This window comes from Myotis yumanensis, unplaced genomic scaffold (assembly GCF_028538775.1).
Source record: "Myotis yumanensis isolate MYYU_CA2020_CCGP unplaced genomic scaffold, mMyoYum1.0.hap1 SCAF_6, whole genome shotgun sequence".
Taxonomy (NCBI): domain Eukaryota; kingdom Metazoa; phylum Chordata; class Mammalia; order Chiroptera; family Vespertilionidae; genus Myotis; species Myotis yumanensis.
In genome coordinates, this window is record NW_027223757.1 from 16,259,009 (window position 1) to 16,280,361 (window position 21,353).

Sequence of the window (21,353 nt, forward strand, 5' to 3'; positions counted from 1 at the left end):
TCGGGCCGAAACCGGCACTCCAACATCCCCCGAGGGGTTCTGGATTGCGAGAGGGTGCAGGCCAGTTCGAGGGACCCCACCAGTGCACAGGGCCAGGGAGAGATACGGGAGGTTGGCCAGCTGGGGAGGGATTGAGGGAGGGCTCCAGTGCTTGTCTGCCCCGTCTCTCAGTCCTGATCAGCCGGACCCCAGCAGTTGGAGCATCTGTCCCCTGGTGGTCAGTGCATGTCATAGCGACTGGTTGACCAGTCGGCTGTCTGCCCCCTGGTGGTCAGTGCATGTCATAGTGAGTGGTTGAGCGACCTTAGCATATCATTAGCATGTTACGCTTTGATTGGTTGGACAGACGACCAGACAACCGGATACTTAGCATATTAGGCTTTTATTATAAACCAGAGGCCCGATGTACAAAATTCATGCAAGGGGCTTGGCCCTTGCAGCCCCAGCTTTGCCTGGAAGGTCATCCGGAAGGACTTTGGAAGGACGTCTGGTCTTATTAGCATATTACACTTTTATTATTATAGAGGATATAACATATAATCCATGTAATATATGTAGCCTGTATATAGTTAGTATGTTCACTGTTCATTTCTAAAATTTATTAAGTAGAAGTGGACATTAGAAATAAAGCCAGTCTGTGAAATTCTATTCTGATGAATGAAGCAGGGCAGTCTGTGTACCTAACTGAAAATCAAGCTGGCTCAGGGCCACATGATCTCTGAGTCCTGGACACATAGCAGAGACAGGTATAGGTCTATAAACTTGAACCAGAGTGGATAAATGTGGAAAAAGAAGTCCTGCCAGTAGGTGCATTGCTGATCGCCCTAATTTCTCCTTCCAGCCTGTTGGCTGAAGCTGAGCCCTGCCCCACTGGCTTCTGACCATGTTACTCGTCCACTGCATGTGGGTACTCACCTCTGTGCCGAATCTGCAGTTGCCTAGTGCATTTGAAATGGTCATTTTTTTGTAACCTCATCACCTTTATTTATTTATTTAATTTTTTACCACATTCAGTACACCGCATTGTAATATAAAAAAAGCAATTATGGCGCTTATGTACTAGTAAACAAGTATCTTCATTCACCAAACTATTTTTGCATACAGTAGTCCCAGCCTTACAATCTGAAAGCACAGTATCAAAATTGGGTAGAAAAATACTCAAGCCCAGCCAGCGTGGCTCAGTGGTTGAGCACTGACCCATGAACCAGAAGGTCACAGTTCGATTCCTGGTCAGGACACATGCCTGGGTTTTGGGCTCGATCCCAGGTGTGGGGCGTGTAAGAGGCAGCTAATCAATGATTCACTCTCATCACTGATGTTTCTAGCTCTCTCTCCCTCTCTCATTTCCTCTCTGAAATCAAGAAAAATATGTTTTTTAAAAAAGAAAAAGAATTAAGAAAGTTAATGTTGATGCCACAAAGCTGCACATATATTTAGCTATTTAAATCATTCTTCATTTCATCAGTTTGGTAAAAGCTATATTCTTGTCACCTCTATTAATTGCAAAGCTTTTAAAAAATTATTCACTCTAATATCTAGGAGTGATATAAGGACCATAACATGAGTTGTCTTTTATTTTGTCATAGGATGTGCATGAACAAGCCACATCAATGATTAGAATAATCAAGACATTTGCTGGTAGGTAGGTAGTCTTGGGCTAGAGGTTTCATTGCTGTGTTGCCTGCTCACTCAAGAGCTGCCTGTTTCACCCTCATTTTGCAAGTGCAAGTTCACACACAGTGGCAGTAGTCGTGTTCCACAAGTGCTAAGGCATTTGCACACAATGAACGTGACCTTTTAGTAACAAATCAAAATGACATCTGGTCAGGACCACGTCTGTACAAAATGATACCACAACAATGTACAGTAGTCCTCCTTATCCCCTACTTCCCTTTCTGCAGTCTGTTACCCTCAGTCAACCTCGGTCCAACAGTATTAAATGAAAAATTCCAGAAATAAACAATTCACGAGTTTTAAATTGCACATCATTCTAAGCAGCATCATGAAATCTCGAGCCATCCCTCTCTGTCAGCCCTTTGTCTGGTGTCTGCACATTGTATATGCTTCCCACCCAGTAGTCATTTAGTAGCCGTCTGAATGGTCAGATGCAGGGCTTGTGTTCAAGTAACCCTTATTAATAATGGCCCCAAAGGGCAAGAATAGTAATGCCGGCAGGTGCAGCGATTTACTCACCTTGTGGCCACCCCAGACAAGTCCCATATCCCAGTTCCCTTGCGCGTTAAACCTGCCCCTATCAGTCTAGTAGACTCACAGGGGTTCTCAACCTGTGGGTCGCGACCCCTTTGGCGGTCGAACGACCCTTTCACAGGGGTCGCCTAAGACCATCCTGCATATCAGATACTTACATTACGATTCATAACAGTAGCAACATTACAGTTATGAAGTAGCAACGAAAATAATTTTATGGTTGGGTCACAACATGAGGAACTGTATTTAAAGGGCCAGAAGGTTGAGAACCACTGGGAGTGTTCTGCCTCTTCCTTCGGTCTCTTCTTGCTCTCTGTGTATGGGGGCCGGTTTGTGAACCAACAGTTCAGGCCAAGAATAGTATTTACTCCGCATCATAATCACAGGGTTTGTTATTCAGAAAACCAATTCCAGGCAAGTAGCAGGTATCTCCCAAGAAAAATACATTTAAAAAAATATTTTTTATTTTTAGAGAGACAGATAGAAACATCGATTGGCAGCCTCCTGCATGTGCCCTACTGGGATTGAGCTTGCAACCCAGGAATTGAACTCGTGACCTCTTGGTTCCTGGGTTGATGCTCAAATGCTGAGCTGCACCAGCCAGGTGAAAAGTACATTTTTAAAAATATATATATATATTTTATTGATTTTTTAGAGAGAGGAAGGGAGAGGGATAAAGAGTTAGAAACATTGATGACAGAGAAACATCAATCAGCTGCCTCCTGCACACCCGCTACTGGGGATGTGCCCGCAACCAAGGTACATGCCCTTGACCGGAATCGAACCTGGGACCCTTCAGTCCTCAGCCCGACGCTCTATCCACTGAGCCAAACCGGTTGGGGCGAAAACTACATTTTTTAAGGGATAATACTCAAATATTTGTAGACATTGGCTGGTGAATTCAACAGCTTTTTAAAAAATTGACCTTAATTTTGTTCTTATGATATTTTATTTATAGCGCCATTATATTTTCATTGTTTTTAAACACATTACCTCAGTGAGGAAGGCTTGGGACTGCGTGAGCCCTCACTTGGTAGGTAAATGGAAACTGAGATGATGATTAAGTGACAAGTAGAGGGTTCCAAAGTCTCTCTGTGAATTTACAAAAAAATATAGCAGGCAAAACATCGCAAATAATACTCAAGGGCCACAGGAAATCTCCTGGTCATAAATATTTGAACCTTATCTGGAGTTTTCTTGTGCCAGGAGAATACACTCTAAAATACTAATAGATGTGGTTCTGTTTCCCTACTAACTTGCATCTCCAATAATAAGCACACTGCTGGTTTCCAATCATTTACCTCCTTTTAAAAACTGTTATGATGCAGCAGCATTTGGATGCAAAGCAGCGTTGCTCTTTTCCACGCAGAGCAGCTCTCTATGTGCACATGCGTGTGCTGCCTCTGAAGAGATCATGCACCTTGCTTCCCGCAGACTGGGTATCCATGGAGACTGCAAAGAGTTTCCAAAGAAACGCTGCCTAGATTGCTCACCGTGCCAGCTGAAAAGGCTTTCTTCAAATAGAAACTGACATTTAAATTAAAGGGACAGGCATCATGTTCCACACCAAAATCTCTCAGTGCAAAATATTGAGCAGGTCTGCACCAAGTTGTCTTCCCTTCCTCACCATTCAATGCTTGAGCCAGGCCAGCGGGCAGACTACTTATCCTGAAAGAAATGAGGGGAAGAAACAGGTCTGCCGTGTTCCCTACATGAGGCCCAGTGACCCCGGCAATCCTCTTATTATTACCTATTTCTCACTTGGTAAACATTCCTATAATCAAAGTCTGCACATCTGTAAATCAGACAAGAAACAATACACCGAGGAAGACAAGTAGCATGTGGAATTGCATACCCCAATTTATTCTCCAAGTGACCAACAGAACTGGGGGAAGGGTCAGAACCTGTTAGCAGGTTTACAAATCCATGGTCAGAGGCCTAAAGCAGGTCACGGTGGAATTAAACATCTGGTTCCGGCCCTGACTGGTTTGGCTCAGTGGATAGAGCATCAGCCTTCGGACTGAAAGGTCCCAGATTTGATTCCAGTTAAGGGCATGTACCTTGGTTGTGGGCACATCCCCAGTGGGAGGTGTGCAGGAGGCAGCTGATCAATGTTTCTCTCATCGATGTTTCTAACTCTCTATCCCCCTCCCTTCCTCTCTGTAAAAAATCAATAAAATATATTAAAAAATAAAAAATAAACATCTGGTTCCGGAGAGTGATCACCTGAACAAAGCAGCATTTCACCTGAGCAGAGAAGGCATTATAATACATTCTTTTTCCTAGATCCTTATCACTAAGTCGGCTGAAAAACCTGTTCTTAAAAGCAATCATAATTAAATGTCCTATCGTTCAATGAATCTGGCCCTCAGGAACATAGGATATAAATTCAGTAGATTTAAAACCTCCAATAAATATTCCAAAGCTTAGGGTTTTAAAATGTATTTATTTAGTTCATAAAAAGACACCTCCCCCCCACACCCCGCCAAGTCTTCATCCATGCATTTTCATGGCCACATCCTGTTCCTCGGCTTCTTTTATGGCCCAAATTGTATCATGTTTCTTGCTGGAGTCCAGGCAATTGAAAATAAACAGACTCGCATCTGGGGAAATGAACAGACCAACAGTGGCAAACACAATACATTCAATGGGAAAATAAAACATTGGTTACAGGACTGCAACTACATAGAGAACTCAGGAGTGCGCCTCGCCGGTGGTGGCAGCAGCAGCAGCAGCAATGTTAGCGTTTCTTTCTGCCTCGAGTTCAGAAACCAGCTGGACTATCTCTGGGTGATGGAATTTTCCTGCAAGGCAAGAAGACGGAGATTGAGCCCAGGCTTTGTCAGGGGCTTGGCTCTGTGATCTGACCCATGTTTTACTCCAACGCAGAACACAATTCCAGATCCTTCCTTCTGGTTTGGAGCAGGGCCGAAGGGGACCACCTGGAGTTTATTCTCCGTTACCCCAGATGTCACCGCTCATAAGGATGAGAATCAGGCAAAAACTGTCGACTAGACAGGAGCTAGGAGGCACGTCATCAGGCAGCCTCTGAATGAGGAGCCACAGGGAAACTCAGGAGGAGCTCTCTGCTCAGTTATGGGCATGTCACCCTCTTTAATCCAGGCTCAAGTTTCTTCCTCAGTAAAATAGGGAGTGTAAGCTAGGTGACCTTCCAGTTCCCACATTTTTATTTCACTAGTATTTTCGTATTTCATTTTTTGTTTTTCATTGAGAATGTGTCAATGGAAGATAATGTTAAAATGCAAAGCACCACGTAAACATGACTTACTTATATTTTAGTTACATTATTGGTAAATATGCTACCCTAGAACCCAATCATTGCTTAAAACACAGCTGGCATGCCCTAGCCCGTTTGGCTCAGTGGATAGAGCGTCGGCCTGCGGGCTAAAGGGTCCCAGGTTCGATTCTGGCCAAGGGCACATGCCCGGTTGTGGGCTCGATCCCCCGCAGTGGGGGACGCGCAGGAGGCAGCCAATCAATGATTCTCTCTCATCATTGATGTTTCTCTCTCTCTCCCTTCCTCTCTGAAATCAATAAAAATATATTTCAAAAAAAAAAACACAACACACAGCTGGCAACCTGCTGGGAGCCGGTCCATCCACCTCATCCTCCTCCTCCCCGGTATTATCCATATCGGCCGACCCAGAGGGCACAGCTGACTCCTACCCGGACATTGACACCGCCATCAAGCGCGGCCCTGATGGACCCTTTGATCCAGCCCTTCACGCTCTGACGCTTCGGGAAGCCCGTCGCCAATGACACCACCTGCTAGCCAGATCAACAAGGAAAACCAAACCACCGACTTGAGGACAGCTGAAATCCCTTGACTGAAGAGGCCAGCAACCTTCTACAGGAACAAGACTCCTTGTGCACTCCATCCACTATGTTTATAGCTATGCTTGCTATCATTGCTTGTCAGTCTTCCGAGTCTTAAACAGCCCAATCTGAGAGGTGGCCACTGATTTGCATGCGCTATCATTTAAAAAATAAAAAAGGGGGAATTTGCTGGGAGCCGGTCCATCCTTGCTGCTTGACACAGTCGCTGCAGGAAAGAAACATCTGCACAGCATATGTTTCAAAGGACCTGGCATATATAGCATACTGTTCTTAATATGTTTGCTCTCCTTAGTGCCATGTGTTTTAACCAAGGTCACCTCTCTGAGAAAGGTTGTTTCCCCAGGTGGGGATTTTTACCTGAGGTTAGGGAGGGGATACAACCCCTTAACTAAGTGCCAGGTGGGTAGTTAATCACTTTAACTACAAACAATTACGCTTAAGCTACATAATCTTTACTCCCTGGAATGGAGATAAGAAATGCCCTAACCTTTGGAATAGAAATTGATAGGATTGGAATCAACTGGTATAAATACAGATGTAACAAGACAACAGACGACAGAACCTAGAGACAGGACTTGGCTGGAGATCCTATACAGAACATAGAGACAGAACCTAGCGAGAGAACATGGCAAAAGATCCTGGACAGAACCTGGCTACAGAACTTGGCTGGAGATCCTAGACAGAACCTGGGGACAGAACCTAGAGACAGAAACTAGAGACAGAACCCAGACACAGAACCTAGAGACAGAACCCAGACACAGAACCTAGAGACAGAACCTAGCAAGAAAACAGCAAGAGAACCTGACTGGAGATCCGGGCTATAACCTGGCTGGAGAACCTAGCAAGAGAACATGGACACAGAACCTGGATGGAGATCCTAATCAGTTCCTAACCAGAACTTGGCCAGAACCTCGCTGGAGATCCTGTCCAGAACTTTGCTGGAGATCCTGACCAGAACTTGTCTGGAGTTCCTGGCTAGAGATCCTGGCTAGGCTGCTGATCAACTGAACGCTGGTCTCCGTGTCATTCCTTCTTCGCCGACTCCGTCCACACCTTTGGGAATCCCTGGACCCGCTGGGGTTGGACCCCAGCAGCAACCCTTTTCCGTAAAGAGACAGATATTAAATATTTTAGGCTTTGTGAACTTACATGACTATCTTGCAAATTACTCAACTCTGCTGTTGTAGCCCAAAAGCAGTATAAACAATACATAAAGAATGAGTGTGGTTGTTTCAATAATACGTTACACAAACAAGTACAGTGGGCCAATTTAGCCCATGGACCACAGTTTGCTGACCCCCAGTTTACAACATTATTCTATTTAACTGAAGTCAAACATTTTTGAGCACCGCCTACATCATATGAGACAAAGCTGGTGTTGGCCCTCACACACCTGCTAGGGTGGGGTGAGCAAGTGTGGGTTTGGGAAGAGACCCCAGCAGGAGCATCATTAGGAGGATGCAGGTCAGGCAGTGAACACCATGGTGAGCTCTGGACCAGTGCAGATCAGCAGAAGGAAGGGAACACTTCATCCTGACAGGAAGGTTTAGGGAAGGAAACCAGAGAGGCGAGTGGCCTTAGGCCGCTCAAAAGTGTCAGGATTTTATTTTTGAGGAAGAGGAAAACCACAGTTATAAAAGCAAACCCTCAGGATGAATGGTGAGCCTAGCCAGCTCAGTTAGGCGGTCATAACAACGGCCCAATACAGAAATAATGAGGGCCAGGCCAGCGCAGACCGAGTGGGCTGGAAGAGAGAAGGAAAATCCAATCAACTTCATTTCAATGCAGTCACATTTCGGACGTAGTCTGCGATCTGGGAGCCTCATCTCCTTGGTGGGGCCACAGGAGGGTCCTGCGAGGTCCCAGAAAGGCTCTCCCGTGGGGGCTGGCTGAGCCTGAAGCGCTCCCGGGGGGAGGTGGAGTGTTACTCCAGGGAGAGACAGGAACACCGGCCGTCACACCAGCCATCACTAATCCAGGAAACTTGGCTCCCCACTCTGGAAACTGGTTCAAAAGGAAGATAGCTGAGGGTTCCTGCCAGGTATTATTCTAAGCACTTCACATGAATTAACCCACTGTATCCTCAAACAACCCTGAAAAGTAACTTCTGTCATTATCTGTACTTTCACAATAAGGAAACTAAGGCCCAGAGCTAGGTGAAGGAATTTACTGGAGGTCACAGATTTTATGGGCAGAACCAGGATTCAAACCCAAGCAGTTTGACTGCAGGTCTGTGCTATGAGGACACAGGTATGGTGACTTCAGCCATTTGGGGCTTTCTTGTCTTACATCTCTATTCCTACCTCCACCTCCACATGACCTTATACCCATGAAGCACTTAGAGATCATAATGCACTTTCACATGCATCATCTCTCCTGAATCTCAAAACCGACCTATGACCTACGTAGGGCAAGTATGATGATGCTCATTTCTCGGAGAGGAGACGGCGAGGCCAGGAGACTGCCCAGGGGCATGCAGCTCGGACTCCAGGGGGCAATGCTCTCCCGCCCCAGGCCAGCTCTCCCCGTGATCCCACCACTTTCTCTTGAGATGCTCCACATGGAAAGGTCAGAAGAGGGTCACAACAGTGGATTCACTGGCTTAGCGTCACTTACGGCACTAGGAGGAAGCCAAAAGGTGACGATGCTTATTGGAAACAGCACTGCGTACCTGCTGTGGAGTCATAGAAGTCCTGAAGTCTCCCAGGTTTGTTCTCCAGGTCTTCATATTCAGATGCCTGAAGAATCATCTCACATTGGTCCAGCTGCTTCACAAATTTGGCCTCTGCGCTAGATTGGGTCTCATACTCCTAAGAAAGGGACAATTAGAGCAGCATGATTAGGGCTCACGACAGGGTAATCCAGGAAAATTCTGATTCTACCACCTGAAAGCAGTCACAGCTACTAGTAAAAGCACGTTCTGAACTGGCCACATCTCCACCTTATACAAAGCCTTCAGAGTTGCGCCCCTGTAATTTCACAGCCAGTATCACCACTCCACGCCAGAAGGGTGTGCTCACACTGCCATGTGTTCCACCCACCAGATGCAAGCCTTGGAAGTCCCATTTGTTCCTATTGACACTCTAAGCATTTTTCTTCCTGTTAAGTATCTTGTCTCCATTTCAATCTCATTATTCTTTAATCCAGAGGTCGCTAACTTTTGGACCTCACGGACCACCAGTGGTCTGTGGACCAACAGTTGGTGACCAATGTTTTAATCCACCTGAGTGGTATAGGTCTTTTTTAACTTCAAGCTAATATGTCATCTCATGCTTCTCAAATTATTTCTCTCCATTTAATGTTGGGTTTTCTTTTCCTTCAAGGAAATTTCTAGCTTTCTCATTTAATTTTGGTTAGCACTTTATACTTGGAACATCGGTCCTTGCTTTCTTTTAAAAAAATATTTTTATTGATTTCAGAGAGAAAGCGAGAAGGAGGGAAACATCAATGATGAGAATCATCGATCGGTTGCCTCCTATACACCCCCTACTGGGGATCGAGCCCCACAACCTGGGCATGTGCCCTGACGGGGAATGAAACCATGATCTCCTGGTTCATAGGTTGATGCGCAACCACTGAGCCAGGCTGGCCAGGCTGTCTTTGCTTTCTAAATAGGGAGGGCTTCAGTCTGTCCCTGTCCTGGTTATGACTCGATCCAGTCAGGATCTGTGAATTCTTCATGGCGTGTGTGGCAGGGAGGTGGTGAAGGAAGTGGACACGGAGCAGATTTTACCTTTCCTCCTCCCATTGGTCCCTCCCTCCTCAGTGCACCCCTGAAACGGGCTACAGGAGGTCTGTTTCTTAGCATGACCATGCCACACGAACACAAGTCCCAATTAATACTACATAGAATCATTCTATTAACACCACAGTGCTCCCACTGGCTTCCCTGCCAAGTCCTCATTTGTAATTCCACCCCAGATGTGTTCCATAATGAACCTGTCATGCTTTCTTGGCAAGATAATGTGATGGGAATCACTGATGGTTTCTTAGTTTTTGTTAAATGCCTTATTCTTTTAAGACAGCTATTTGAATTTTGATAGAGCTTAAAATTGTACAGAGAAATAATTTTAATATAAAACCAATATATTTTTGTTTTATTTCAAAGGCACTTGGAAATAGTTACACTTAATTTAAATGTTTGTTTACAGTTATACTTATATATTTATATTTAATAAATTTAAGTTCATTATTTAATAAAAATAAATGGAGTACTCAAAGCACAGCAGTCCAGGATTTTTCTGTTAAAAGTGGGAAAAAAGATTACAAAACCATTAGGAAATAACATATTTTATAACAGGTACAGTGAGGAAAATACATATTTATTTTCAAAATATACATCACTGGGTTTTCTCTCAAAAAATAATGGTACTGGCATTGTTCGATTTCACTTTCCAACCAGGGATATTTCTCCAAAGCAAAATGCAGGCTGTGGGGTAGGCTCCTTTCTGTGATACTTTGAGAAAGAAAATGTTTTCTCTTGACTTGCTAAAATTTGATTTCACATTTTATGGTCAAAGATAAATTATAATCAAGGATGTTTAACTGCTTTAAACAGATGTGACTCTGGGCTGACAGCTATTTATAGTGTGAATAGCTGCAGAAATCAATTAACTGGCATTTCCTATTAGTACTATTTTAAGTTCCTGGGGTACAGAATGACTATATTTTCTTAATCCAAAATCAGAACATATGGGATGGAAACAGAAGAAAAATAGAGCTTACTATGTATCAGGCAATATTCTAAATGCTTTATACTTATCAATTTGATTGCCATATGATCCTATAAGATAGGTGTACTATTATTATTGCCATTTTATTTGTGAGGAAATTAAGGAACAAAGAGGTTCAATAGGTTGTCCAAGATCACATAGCTACTAAACAGAGGGGCCAGTGTTTGAACATAGAAATCTGATATTGAAGTCCATGTACTGATAATATTGGACATGAATTATAAAAATGCTTAAGTTATTATGAGTTTGTATACCGGCTTGAATAATATTCCCCCAAAATGCGTGCCTTTCTGGAATCTATGCCTATTTGGATTAGGATGGACCCTAATGCAATGACTGGTGTCCTTCTTAGAAGAGGGGACTTCCGGTGGGTACACATACAGACACAGGGAGAACACCACCTGACTGTGGAGGCAGAGACTGGAGCAATGTGTCTACAGGGTAAGGGGTGCCAAAGCCAGCGGAGGCTTCACCAGAAGCAAGGGAGAGGCAAGGAAGGAGCCTCCCTGGAGCTGATATGAAGCCCACATACACACTCACCCTCTTTGCTAACAAACCAATAAACACGGATTCTTAACGTGTACCCTCAGTCTGTACCTCTGGGCCCCTGTGACCACCCTACTGAGCTGGAGCAGCTCTTCATTCGCAGGGCTGTGCTGATTGGGTAAGGAGAGTTTAAGAGCCTGGAATAATATTTTCTAGAAATAAATTTCTATAATTCTGTCTGAAAAATATGTTGCTATTTATTCATATGGTCTTCATTTTTCTCCTCTGGCCCTTAATAAAAAACAAAAAACAACCCTCCCCCCCCCCCCCAAAACACACACACACACACACACACACACAAAACACCTACAAAACGAGTTCCCCATCCCTTTCATAGCACGTAAAGATGAACTTCATGTCAAAAAGTAGACAAGCTCAGATCTCTTCTCCTCCACATCAGTCCTCAATATCCCACAGCATCTCCAATAAAGAAATTTAACCACTGCCATCTTTGTAGGTGTTGGTTGGCCTGGCAGCAACAATTCTAAAGGAGGCTTGTCACATCCCAGGGCGGCCACTGTCCCTGTCCTGAGATCTTCTCTAACAAGTGTAACTAAATCAACCAACGACTTTTACAAGATCATACAACTGTTACTGGTTTGGGGATTATGAGATCATTTAACGCTCAGTGTTTTACAGTTTCCCAAATCCAAAGTCTTGCTAAGTGACTGTTGTAGCACTTTCATTTGTAAACTACTATTGTAGTTAAGTAAATTTTGCAGGTAGCTTTCTTTAGCCAGTTGTTGATGGCTAACTAAGAAAATAACAGATACTGCCACCATATTTACAATAATTAGGAGTCACAAGAGTAGGAATTTTTGTAAAGGTTTTCAAACCCTGAGGTCTTTCCTTCTTAGGAGATAATACAAGGAATTGGTTTCATAAACTCAGGAGCCATTTTTTTTAATGTATGAAATGCAACACAACTCCACTCCATTATTCCCTCACTCAAAGTGTTCCAAAAGTTCGCTTGCAAGTACATACTTCGGAAGAAGGGACTATTCTGCCTAAAGGAACCCTGTTGGGCCTAGTAACCAATACCACCCGCGCCAGGCTCCCAGGCACCACGCAACACACCATATGCACTTACTTCCCAGAGTTCATAGAGCTCCTTTCCGAGATCCTTTGAGAGAAGCTGGGTTAGCCGCTTCATAGCTTCCTGGAACATCAAACCATTACTTTAATCATGTTCACATTTCAACTCCTCTATAAAGCCAAGTACTGGTCTCAAACTCTCACACATAGCCTCAAAGGGGCAGCAGAATACTGGACAATATTTACAGCTTACAACGAGGGCAGTTGTGTCCATTTAAGGTTATGCACCCAGCACTAAATGCAGTTACTGATGTGTGATCTGACCAAAGTGGAACAGAATGGAGCCTCAGCCTCATGCTAGACACTGTATTTCTATAAATGCAGCCTAGGACTGAACTGGCTTTTTGGAGATCACATCCAATTACTGACTCATTAATGAACTACCTATAGACTGAAATTGCCATGCTACTAAAAAACAAAACAGATAAACAATATATTGCTCTCTTCCTGAAATTGAGCAATGGATCTAAACCCATATCATTTGTTACTATATAAGCAGAAGTGCACATCTCGAGGCCTCTTAGGTAGTCGATATTCCTTGTTTGGCAGCCTATGCCACAGAATCACGCCCACCGTTTCCAATAACCCTCGGAAACCAACTCCACAAAAGTCCAGGTCACATGGCTGAAGGCGCCGGCCTTTCCCTTCCTGATGGCAAGCCCTGCCATTCCCACTTCCCACCTATTAGCCTTGTTCACACACAGATTTAGAAATAATTCCCAGTCAAGATTCTGCCTCAAGTTCTGAGCTGCATGAAGCTTTCAGCAAACATCTGCGTCAGTTTCGTGACTAGCACGAGAGCATCATTCACCATGCACACTCATTGGTGACGCTGAGCAGTGCCGCAGTCGACTACAAACTATCAGTCCAGATGGGGTTTGAAACCAGCTGGCCATTTACTCGCTGTGGAAACCTGAGCAAGTTACTTAAACTCTTTGTCCTTCAGGTTTGTCATCTGTGAATTGAGGTAAGCAATGGTACCTCCCCGAAAGGATGGTTGTGTGGTTTAAATAGTTTATATATATAAAGTCTTTATTATCTGGTACACACTAAGCACTGTATAAAAAGTTCACTATATTTCTCATTTCTCCATCTTGTCACGTTCACTCGCATAATACAGTTTGTTTCTTCTCTTTTTTTCTTTTTAATATTTTTATTGGTTTCAGAGAGGGAGAGTGAGAGAGAGAAACATCAATAATGAGAGAGAAATCATTGATTGGCTGCCTCCTACACGCCCCCTACTGGGGATTGAGCCTGCAACCCGGGCACACGCCCTTGACTGGAATTGAACACAGGACCCTTCAGCCTGCAGGCCAAAGCTCTATCCACTGAGCCAAATCAGCTAGGGTGATTCTTCTTTTAACCTCAGTTCTTTAACAACTTTAACCCTTGAAGATACATATATACCGTGGCTCTTCTTCTGTCTCAGTAAGTTTTTGCCTTTACAAAGGAATATAACCTGCCACTGATGTACTCAAGCCTCATGTTCCATCTCCGTAGTTCTTGACAGTGCCTTCTACCAACGTGGGTTATAATATAAAGTATGTTTTATCCTGGTAGGAAGGGGTCAGACTACAAGTATTGCTTTTGGCCCCTACATTTTCTCTTCTACGCCCTCATCCTCCCTTCCATCCAAATACTTGCTGTCCTTCAAAACAGTCAGCCTCCAGGCTTATCAAGTACTTTTCCTCCCTCCTCCTTTGGTTTAAAGCCTTCCTGATGCAGTTGGCGAGCCTCTGGGCAAAGGATGCTCCCTGCTTTTCATCATGTGCAATCCACCTCGAGCCAAGAAACCCTCACTTAATTATCTTAATGCCTGGTTCCGACATCCACCTCTTATTCATGAGTACCATCTGCATGAAGAATGGCTCATCTCCCAGACCCTTCTCTCTGTTCCCAAATCCTTGCCAGCAGCAGGAAGAGGCAATGGAATATCAGTGTTCTCTAGGCCTTTGGCTTCTTGCCCAAGAACTTGTGGTTCTCTAAGATGCTTCCCTTGTCCCTTCTGATTATGGTATTCACTCTGCTGTGAATCAGAAGGAGTGGGCAGCAGACAGGAGGTTTAATGAGGTTTCCCATAATTGCCAGGATACAGAGTCCAGGAGGACAGCACCACTCCCTCTGATGGTTCAGGTCTACTCTGTGCCCTCCACGGAGGCCAGGACTCAGCTAGTCAGGACAGAAGTAAGTCTCCTCCCATCTCCAGTAGCTGGAGATCCTTCCTATGGACGTGCTTTTTCTCCAGAAGGTTCTGACTTGCTCCCCTATGGAGTAAGCCTCCAAGTCCCTGTGTACCTGCACAGGGACGGCCTGTCTTTTCTCCTTTCTATGTCATTCAAGGTCTCTGGTTACCCTCTGGTATTTCAGTACATGATTTCTTGTCCACAATGTCCAGATGTACCCTTAAAGATATACCCTTGAATAAAACTACCATATATCCTGAAATGAGCTGTATAATCGAGGAGGTTTTCCCCTTCTTTTTCTCTATGTCATAAGTCATTTCTCAACATCCTCTGGTTGAGGGCTAATTCCTTTCTGTATCTTGAGCTAATTGATCCCAGTTTAAATCATTTCTGTCAATCAACCTAGGAATTTTTTTTTTTTTTTAACATGTTAAGCACCATGTCAATCACTGGTGACTGACACTATACTTTCCGTCCGGAAGACAAAACAGGCTAGGCACTTAACGTGTTAAGAATTTTTAATATTATTTTTTAAACTGTATTTTTCAGTCATAGCTGACATGCAATATGATATTAGTTTCAGGTGTACAACACAGTGATTAGAGACATCTATACCTTAGAACGTGATCACCTCACAATGACAGTCTATAAACTATGGAGAAACATTTCCTTAGCTTCCACCCTTTCTATAGGCTGTGATGACACCCGTATTTTGGCAAGAAGAATATTCCTTATACTATTCCTCTCGTTCCCATAATTTAGAATATGTTGAAATTCCTAAATTGGGATTCTTTATGGCTTTTCTGCCTGTAGAGAGGCAAAAATGCTGTTGGCTAAGTTTGTCTCTCCTCAGCTCCGAGAACAGCTAACTCAGGCCACCTGCCCGGTTAAACCATCTTGATAAAGGGCTTGTCCATTTAGCAGTTTAGGATTTCTGGCCTACAGTACAAGTAGCTTGCAATGATCCCTGAACTGAGAACCAGCTATTCAGCATTAAAATCCCCCTCGGATATTGCGGCCTCTGCTGTAAATATGTCTTCCTCTTTGGCCCTGGCCTCTGGGTTTACAGCCTGAACTGATACTGATTTCCTATTTTATTGATGTTGTTCATTTCTTACTAATACAAGTATTTCTTTACTTCTGACCACTAAAGGACTAACTTAAAATCCAACAAACAATTATAAAACTGATTATACTTGTAATTTATAGAACTTCTCTCCAAAGAGCTTAACTCGCATGGATAATTCCTTCAAGTTCCAGCTATTTCCCCTGTCCCAATGAAAGCCATGCTACCTATGTCCACATACTCATGAGAATGGAAACCAATACAGTTTGCTTGTCCCTGTGCTAAACAAGGCTGGGAGCAGGCACACTTTCCTGTTCTTGTGTTAAGCAAGGTTGAGAACAAACAGAAACCAACTGGCTCCTACTCCAGGGAAATCCTTGCTTCTGGAAGCTAAAACTATAAACTATCCAATTCAGAGCAAGCACTAATGGCTTACTCTTCAAGAGTGTCTTTAAGATTTTGCCTCATCAGTCCCACCAACCCAAACTATTATGCCCTAAACTCTGTGCAGCCTGTGGCCTCAACTAGCTGCCCTTCTTGTGAGATCCATTTAAGCATGCTCCAGCCAAGGCTCTACCACTGAAAACACCCTCCCCTGACGTTCCCCTGCCCTTCCTGAACACTGAGACCGGCGGAGGTGGCGCACTCCTTTGCTCCAACGGGTCTAACAGACTTAGCTGTGCTTCAGCGACAGGCTCTGCTGGTGGTCTCTTGTGGAGTCAACAGCCAACACTGACCTCTTCTCGCCTATGTTTTTCTTCTTTGGGGATGTTATCTGCTGGTGCTATGTCCCCAACGATGCACTCTGCCATATCGTGAACCAGGGCTAGGCGTACACATCTGACCAGGCGAGAAATGGTGGATAATTACACAGAAGCGTATTCGCTACAAACCCCTTCTCTATACTGTTTCGAAGTTACATAATATACTTTTCTTTCTCCACCCTCAGAGAGTATTTCAATGCAGTATTTTCTACAGTAACTATATTATGAAAACTTTCAACAGCTTTGAATCAAAACTGCTTGTTAAGTCCGGCCTGTGTGGCTCAGTGGTTGAGGGTTGATCTATGAACCAGGAGGTCACGGTTCGATTCCCGGTTAGGGCCCATGCCCGGGTTGTGGGCTCGATCCCCAGGGTGGGGCATGCAGGAGGCAGCCGATCAATGATTCTCTCTCATCATTGATGTTTCCCTCTCTCTCTCTCTGTTCCTTCCTCTCTGAAATCAATAAAAATATATACTTAAAAAAAACTGCTTAGTAATATTCAACACAATACATGAGAGTGCAGAGGATATAGCCTATTTTTTTTTAGAAATGGCTGGTTTTTCAAATATCATTTTAAAAGCTTGATAACATCAATCTGGTCACTGGATTTGAACTCAGACCTGCCCAACTCTATTCATTTTTCTATGAAGGTCCTTATTTTGCCATCTAACTAGTTTACTGGAGAAATGATTGTTTCTGAATTTTGTATCAGTAAGTAAATGCTATAACCAGATCATCTAGCTTTATAACCTGAAGTTATCAGTCTTTTTTTTTCTTTTAATATTTTAATTGATTTTTAGAGAGAGAGGAAGGGAGAGGTAGAGAGAGAGAAACATTGATGTGAGAATGAAACATTGATCAGCTGCCTCCTGCATAGGGATTGAACCTGTAACCTCTGGGTGCACAGGACAACGCTAACCAACTGAGCCACACCAGCCAAGGCAGGCTCTTTCACTGGCCAGGAAAAAACCCAGAGTGCAATGAACAATGGAAGCAATCAGCACACACAGACCCCGCCCCCCAATCCTGAACCTGTGTGGGTCGCCTCAAATAATTTCTTCCCATGTAGAAACGAACCTACAAGAATTTGACACAGGCCTCAGTCATGAAGAGTGGTGCATCATCACAGAGCGGAGACCCTGCCTGCCAGGTGCCAACGTTCACAGCTTACCTGTCTTTGTTCAGATGATCATCTGTGGTCACCAGCGCCATAACTGCCATCCTGTACATGTGATCTGATACGCTCTCTGGCCTCTCGACATTTCTGTACACCCAGCCAGTCCGTGGGACTCTCTGGTGAAAATGAATTAGAGGAAGAAGTTTATAAAATAAATATTTTCACTATCTGCTAGGCTGTTCAATAGAAATCCAGGAAATAGGGCACAGAAACGGGGTAATGGTTTCAGAACATATTAAAAAAACAAACATAACTAACCGAAATGATCAAGATCTGGAATCAAATAAAGCAGTGAAGTCAGCAGAGAATGAGAAAGGTTGGCGGGGGGGGGGGGGGGGGGGATAATTCCCACGAACACAACACAAAGGTCTAATAATCGAGGCACTGAAAACACCCTCCCCTAACGTTCCCCTTCCCTTCCTGTCACTGAGCTATACATCTCGGAACCCATACAAGTCCTTTAGACAAAAATAAACGTGTAAAGTAGCTTATTTTTCATCACGACAAGACTGGGGAAGTTCTGCCTCCCAACAAGGCCACTGGGCAGACACCGATGGAAAACGCTGGTGGAGGCTCTGAACTTGACCAGGGGACAGACTTCCAAACGCCGAAGCAGAGGGGCCAAGGCGTTTCTAAGGGCTCTTCCTTCTATTCGCATCACATGTGATCTTGTGGGATTAGAAGCTTACATTTCTCAATAATTGTATAAACTGTAGTAAAAGTGGCAGGAAACAGATAATTTTGGAGAATGAACTTAGAGAAATTTAGCAAAATCTTTTTATTTTTTTTTTATTTTTTAATATATTTTATTGAGTTTTTACAGAGAGGAAGGGAGAGAGATAGAGAGTTAGAAACATCGATGGGAGAGAAACATCAATCAGCTGCCTCCTGCACATCTCCTACTGGGGATGTGCCCGCAACCCAGGTACATGCCCTTGACCAGAATCGAACCCGGGACCCTCCAGTCCGCAGGCCGACGCTCTATCCACTGAGCCAAACCGGTTTCGGCAATTTAGCAAAATCTTAACAGAGCGGCGGTGGGGGCAGGGAGAGGGGATGTGGGGGCGGGGCGGGGATGGGGGGGGGGACCCGAACGTGACGTCACTGAAGCGTAGACCACCGCACCCTCCGGAAAACAGAGGCTCGGGGTCCCTCCCACCCGAGTGCCAACCGGGCCCCACTTGCTTAGCTCGAGGTCGGGCCGGTGCGGCCGCGGACAAGGCTGGCATTTCCGAGAGCCGCTGGGGGACCCCCAGGCGCACCCACTTCCAATCTGCGGACCGGGGGGTGCTCGGAAGCCACCCCACCCACCCAGGTGTGGGGCCCCGCGCCCCAAGGGCACCAGGACTAGGGGCGGACGCGGGCCGGGGCGAAGGGGCCGCCCGCACCCCTCCCTCCGAACGCAGGCAGCCGCCCCACCCGGACACTCGGCGCTTTAGACCCCACTCGGCCGGGATCGGTCGGTCGGTCGGTCTGGCAGCCCGGACACCCCGTCCCCGCCGGCTCGCTCCCGCCGCCTGCCGCCCGCGCGGGCAACGGCACCCGGAGGTGCTTCCTGCCGAGGCCGCGGGGGCGGGGAGCCTGGTGCCCCGAGGCCGCCCGCCTCTCCCCGCGCGGCCCGCCCGCTGGACCCGGCTCCCGGCCCGCTCACCTTGAGCTGCCCCACCAGCCGCAGGAACTGCAGCAGGTTCCGGGCGGGGCCCGAGGCGGCCGCGGAGGAGGCCGCAGCCATGGGGTCACCGATCGCCCGGGCGGAGCGAGTCGCGTGGCCGCTGCTGTAGCTCCGCCCCCTTCTTTCCTCTTCCCCTCCCCCTCCCTCTCCTTCCTCCCCTTACCTCTCCCCCTTCCTCCCCCTCCTCTTCTTCCCCTCCTCTGCCTTCTCGCCATGGCTTGCCCAGGCCCTTCTGTCCTGTCTAAACCGTAGGATTTTGGTGGCTGACCCGCGGGCCTTGCACCCTCCACGGCAGGCACAGTGCTTGGCACACGCCAGCCGCTCATGACTGGTTTGCTCAACTCCATTTACCTGCGCTCCCTCCAACTTGTAAAAGGATGCCAGTTCCAGGGTGAGGGTGGGAGGGCAGGTGCGTGTTTGGAGGAGGAGGAGGAGGAGGAGGGCTAAGCCAGATTGCACCAAAATCTTGCCTTTTAGGGACTCAGAGTCTGGTGGGGGGAAAAGATAAGGAACTCTACTTAAACATGGGCAAACGATAAACATTTGCACAGCGGAACAAGGAAAGTACTTTGAAGAGAAGCTCATTAGTAATGACAAGTACTGGTAGGACTTTGGGGTTCGTCGTAGCCAAGGATTTGGAGATCAACATAAATGGGCTATAGAGTGAGCACAATGCCAGGATGAAATCACAACTTCCCTTAGCACCTCAAGTGCTGAAGAGCCCCCATACCCCCCGAAGTCGGTCAGGCTCTGTCTCAATCATTGTCTTAATTCCGTCAACAATCAGTGGTAACGATTTTTAAAGGCATTTGGTGGACGAGCATACTGAAGGACTCAGGGAGAGGGGTAATGTGGAGAATAGACTATGTGGGGCAAGCAGGAAGTAGGAAGACCAGTTAGGAGATTACTGAAATACTGCTTTGGAGAGATGATTTTGGTTTGGTCCAGGGTGACAGCAGCAGAGGTGCCGAGATGTTGAATTCTGGGTACAACTTGAAGGTAGGACTAACAGGATTTGTGACAGATTGCACATAGGGTCTGAGAGAAAGAGAGGAGTCAAGACCACAAATTTAGGCCCGACCAACTGAAAGGATGGAGTTGCTATTTACTGAGTTGGAGAAAGTGCAAGAACAGTAGGTTGTGGGGAAGGGTAGGAACCAGATGTTTAGGACATGTGGAGATGCCTACTAGGGGTCCTGATCTATAATAATAAAAGCATAAAATGCTAATTAGACCGGACATCCTTCCAGACGTGATTCAGGACGTCCTCCCGGACAAAGCCAGGGCCGGAGGGAAGCCAGTGCCAGCAGCTGGGGAAGAAAGGCCTACTCTCGCACGAATTTCATGCATCGGGCCTCTAGTAAATATATAATCTGGAGGTCAGGAGAAAGGTAAAAATTTTGTGTCATCAACATACAAGATGATATGTAAAACCATGAACCTGGATGGGACCCTGGTGAGAAATTATGGGTGAAGAAGAAAAGCTACCTAAGGCCTAAGGCCTGGGACAACTCAACATTTAGAGTTTGGGAGACCAAGTATAAGCAGCCGGGGAGGTAGGAAGAGGACTACGAGGTAGCTGTGTCCTGGAAGTCAAAGGAAGAAAATATTTCAAGCAGGAAGGAATATGGTCAACCAAGTCATATCAGATAAGCATTGAGATTTAACTGCCAGACTTAGCAAATTCAATGTCATTGGTGACCTGAATAAGAGAAGATTCCGTTGTAGTGGGGCAAGCAGAACTCCAAATCAAATGGTTCCAGAGAGAATGGGAATAAGTATTGCAACTCATTTTAAAGGGACGGGGCCACTAGAAAAGAGATTTTTTTTTTAAAGAAGGGGAATAGTGTTGGCCAACCAGAAGGGGAAACAAAAGCCAATTTCTTCCCACAGAAGGAGGATGCCAGTTTAAAGCAATGGGCAAGGAAAACAACTCACTTATTCGAGTCCATTGGAAGAAAAGGTGAAACGAGAGGGTTCTCATTAGAGGGATTCTTCACCTGGACTCAATATACACTTCTGAGGTGTCTGTGAATATTCTAAAAGTGTCT

The 21,353-nt window shown here is 45.4% G+C and overlaps 1 protein-coding gene across 1 annotated transcript; it reads right to left on the minus strand.

Moving 5' to 3' along the window:
• Positions 1-4,616: 4,616 nt before the first annotated feature.
• On the minus strand, positions 4,617-19,401 carry HDDC2 (HD domain containing 2). Its single transcript, XM_070417628.1, has 7 exons — positions 19,282-19,401; positions 17,625-17,746; positions 16,427-16,529; positions 12,436-12,504; positions 8,738-8,876; positions 4,920-5,012; positions 4,617-4,811 (listed from the first exon to the last, which is right to left on the minus strand). Exons 1-7 carry the CDS (start codon positions 19,360-19,362, stop codon positions 4,702-4,704), a joined length of 717 nt encoding a protein of 238 aa, XP_070273729.1. The 5' UTR covers positions 19,363-19,401; the 3' UTR covers positions 4,617-4,701.
• Between the last annotated feature and the right edge of the window lie 1,952 nt (positions 19,402-21,353).

Coding starts and splice junctions, on each gene's coding strand:
- HDDC2 (XM_070417628.1), bottom strand. CDS start 19,362: ATGGCTGCGGCCTCCTCCGCGGCCGCCTCGGGCCCCGCCCGGAACCTG. Junction 17,747..19,281: donor GGCTGGTGGGGCAGCTCAAG/GTGAGCGGGCCG, acceptor CATTTTCACCAG/AGAGTCCCACGGACTGGCTG. Junction 5,013..8,737: donor CTTCTATGACTCCACAGCAG/GTACGCAGTGCT, acceptor CTTGCCTTGCAG/GAAAATTCCATCACCCAGAG.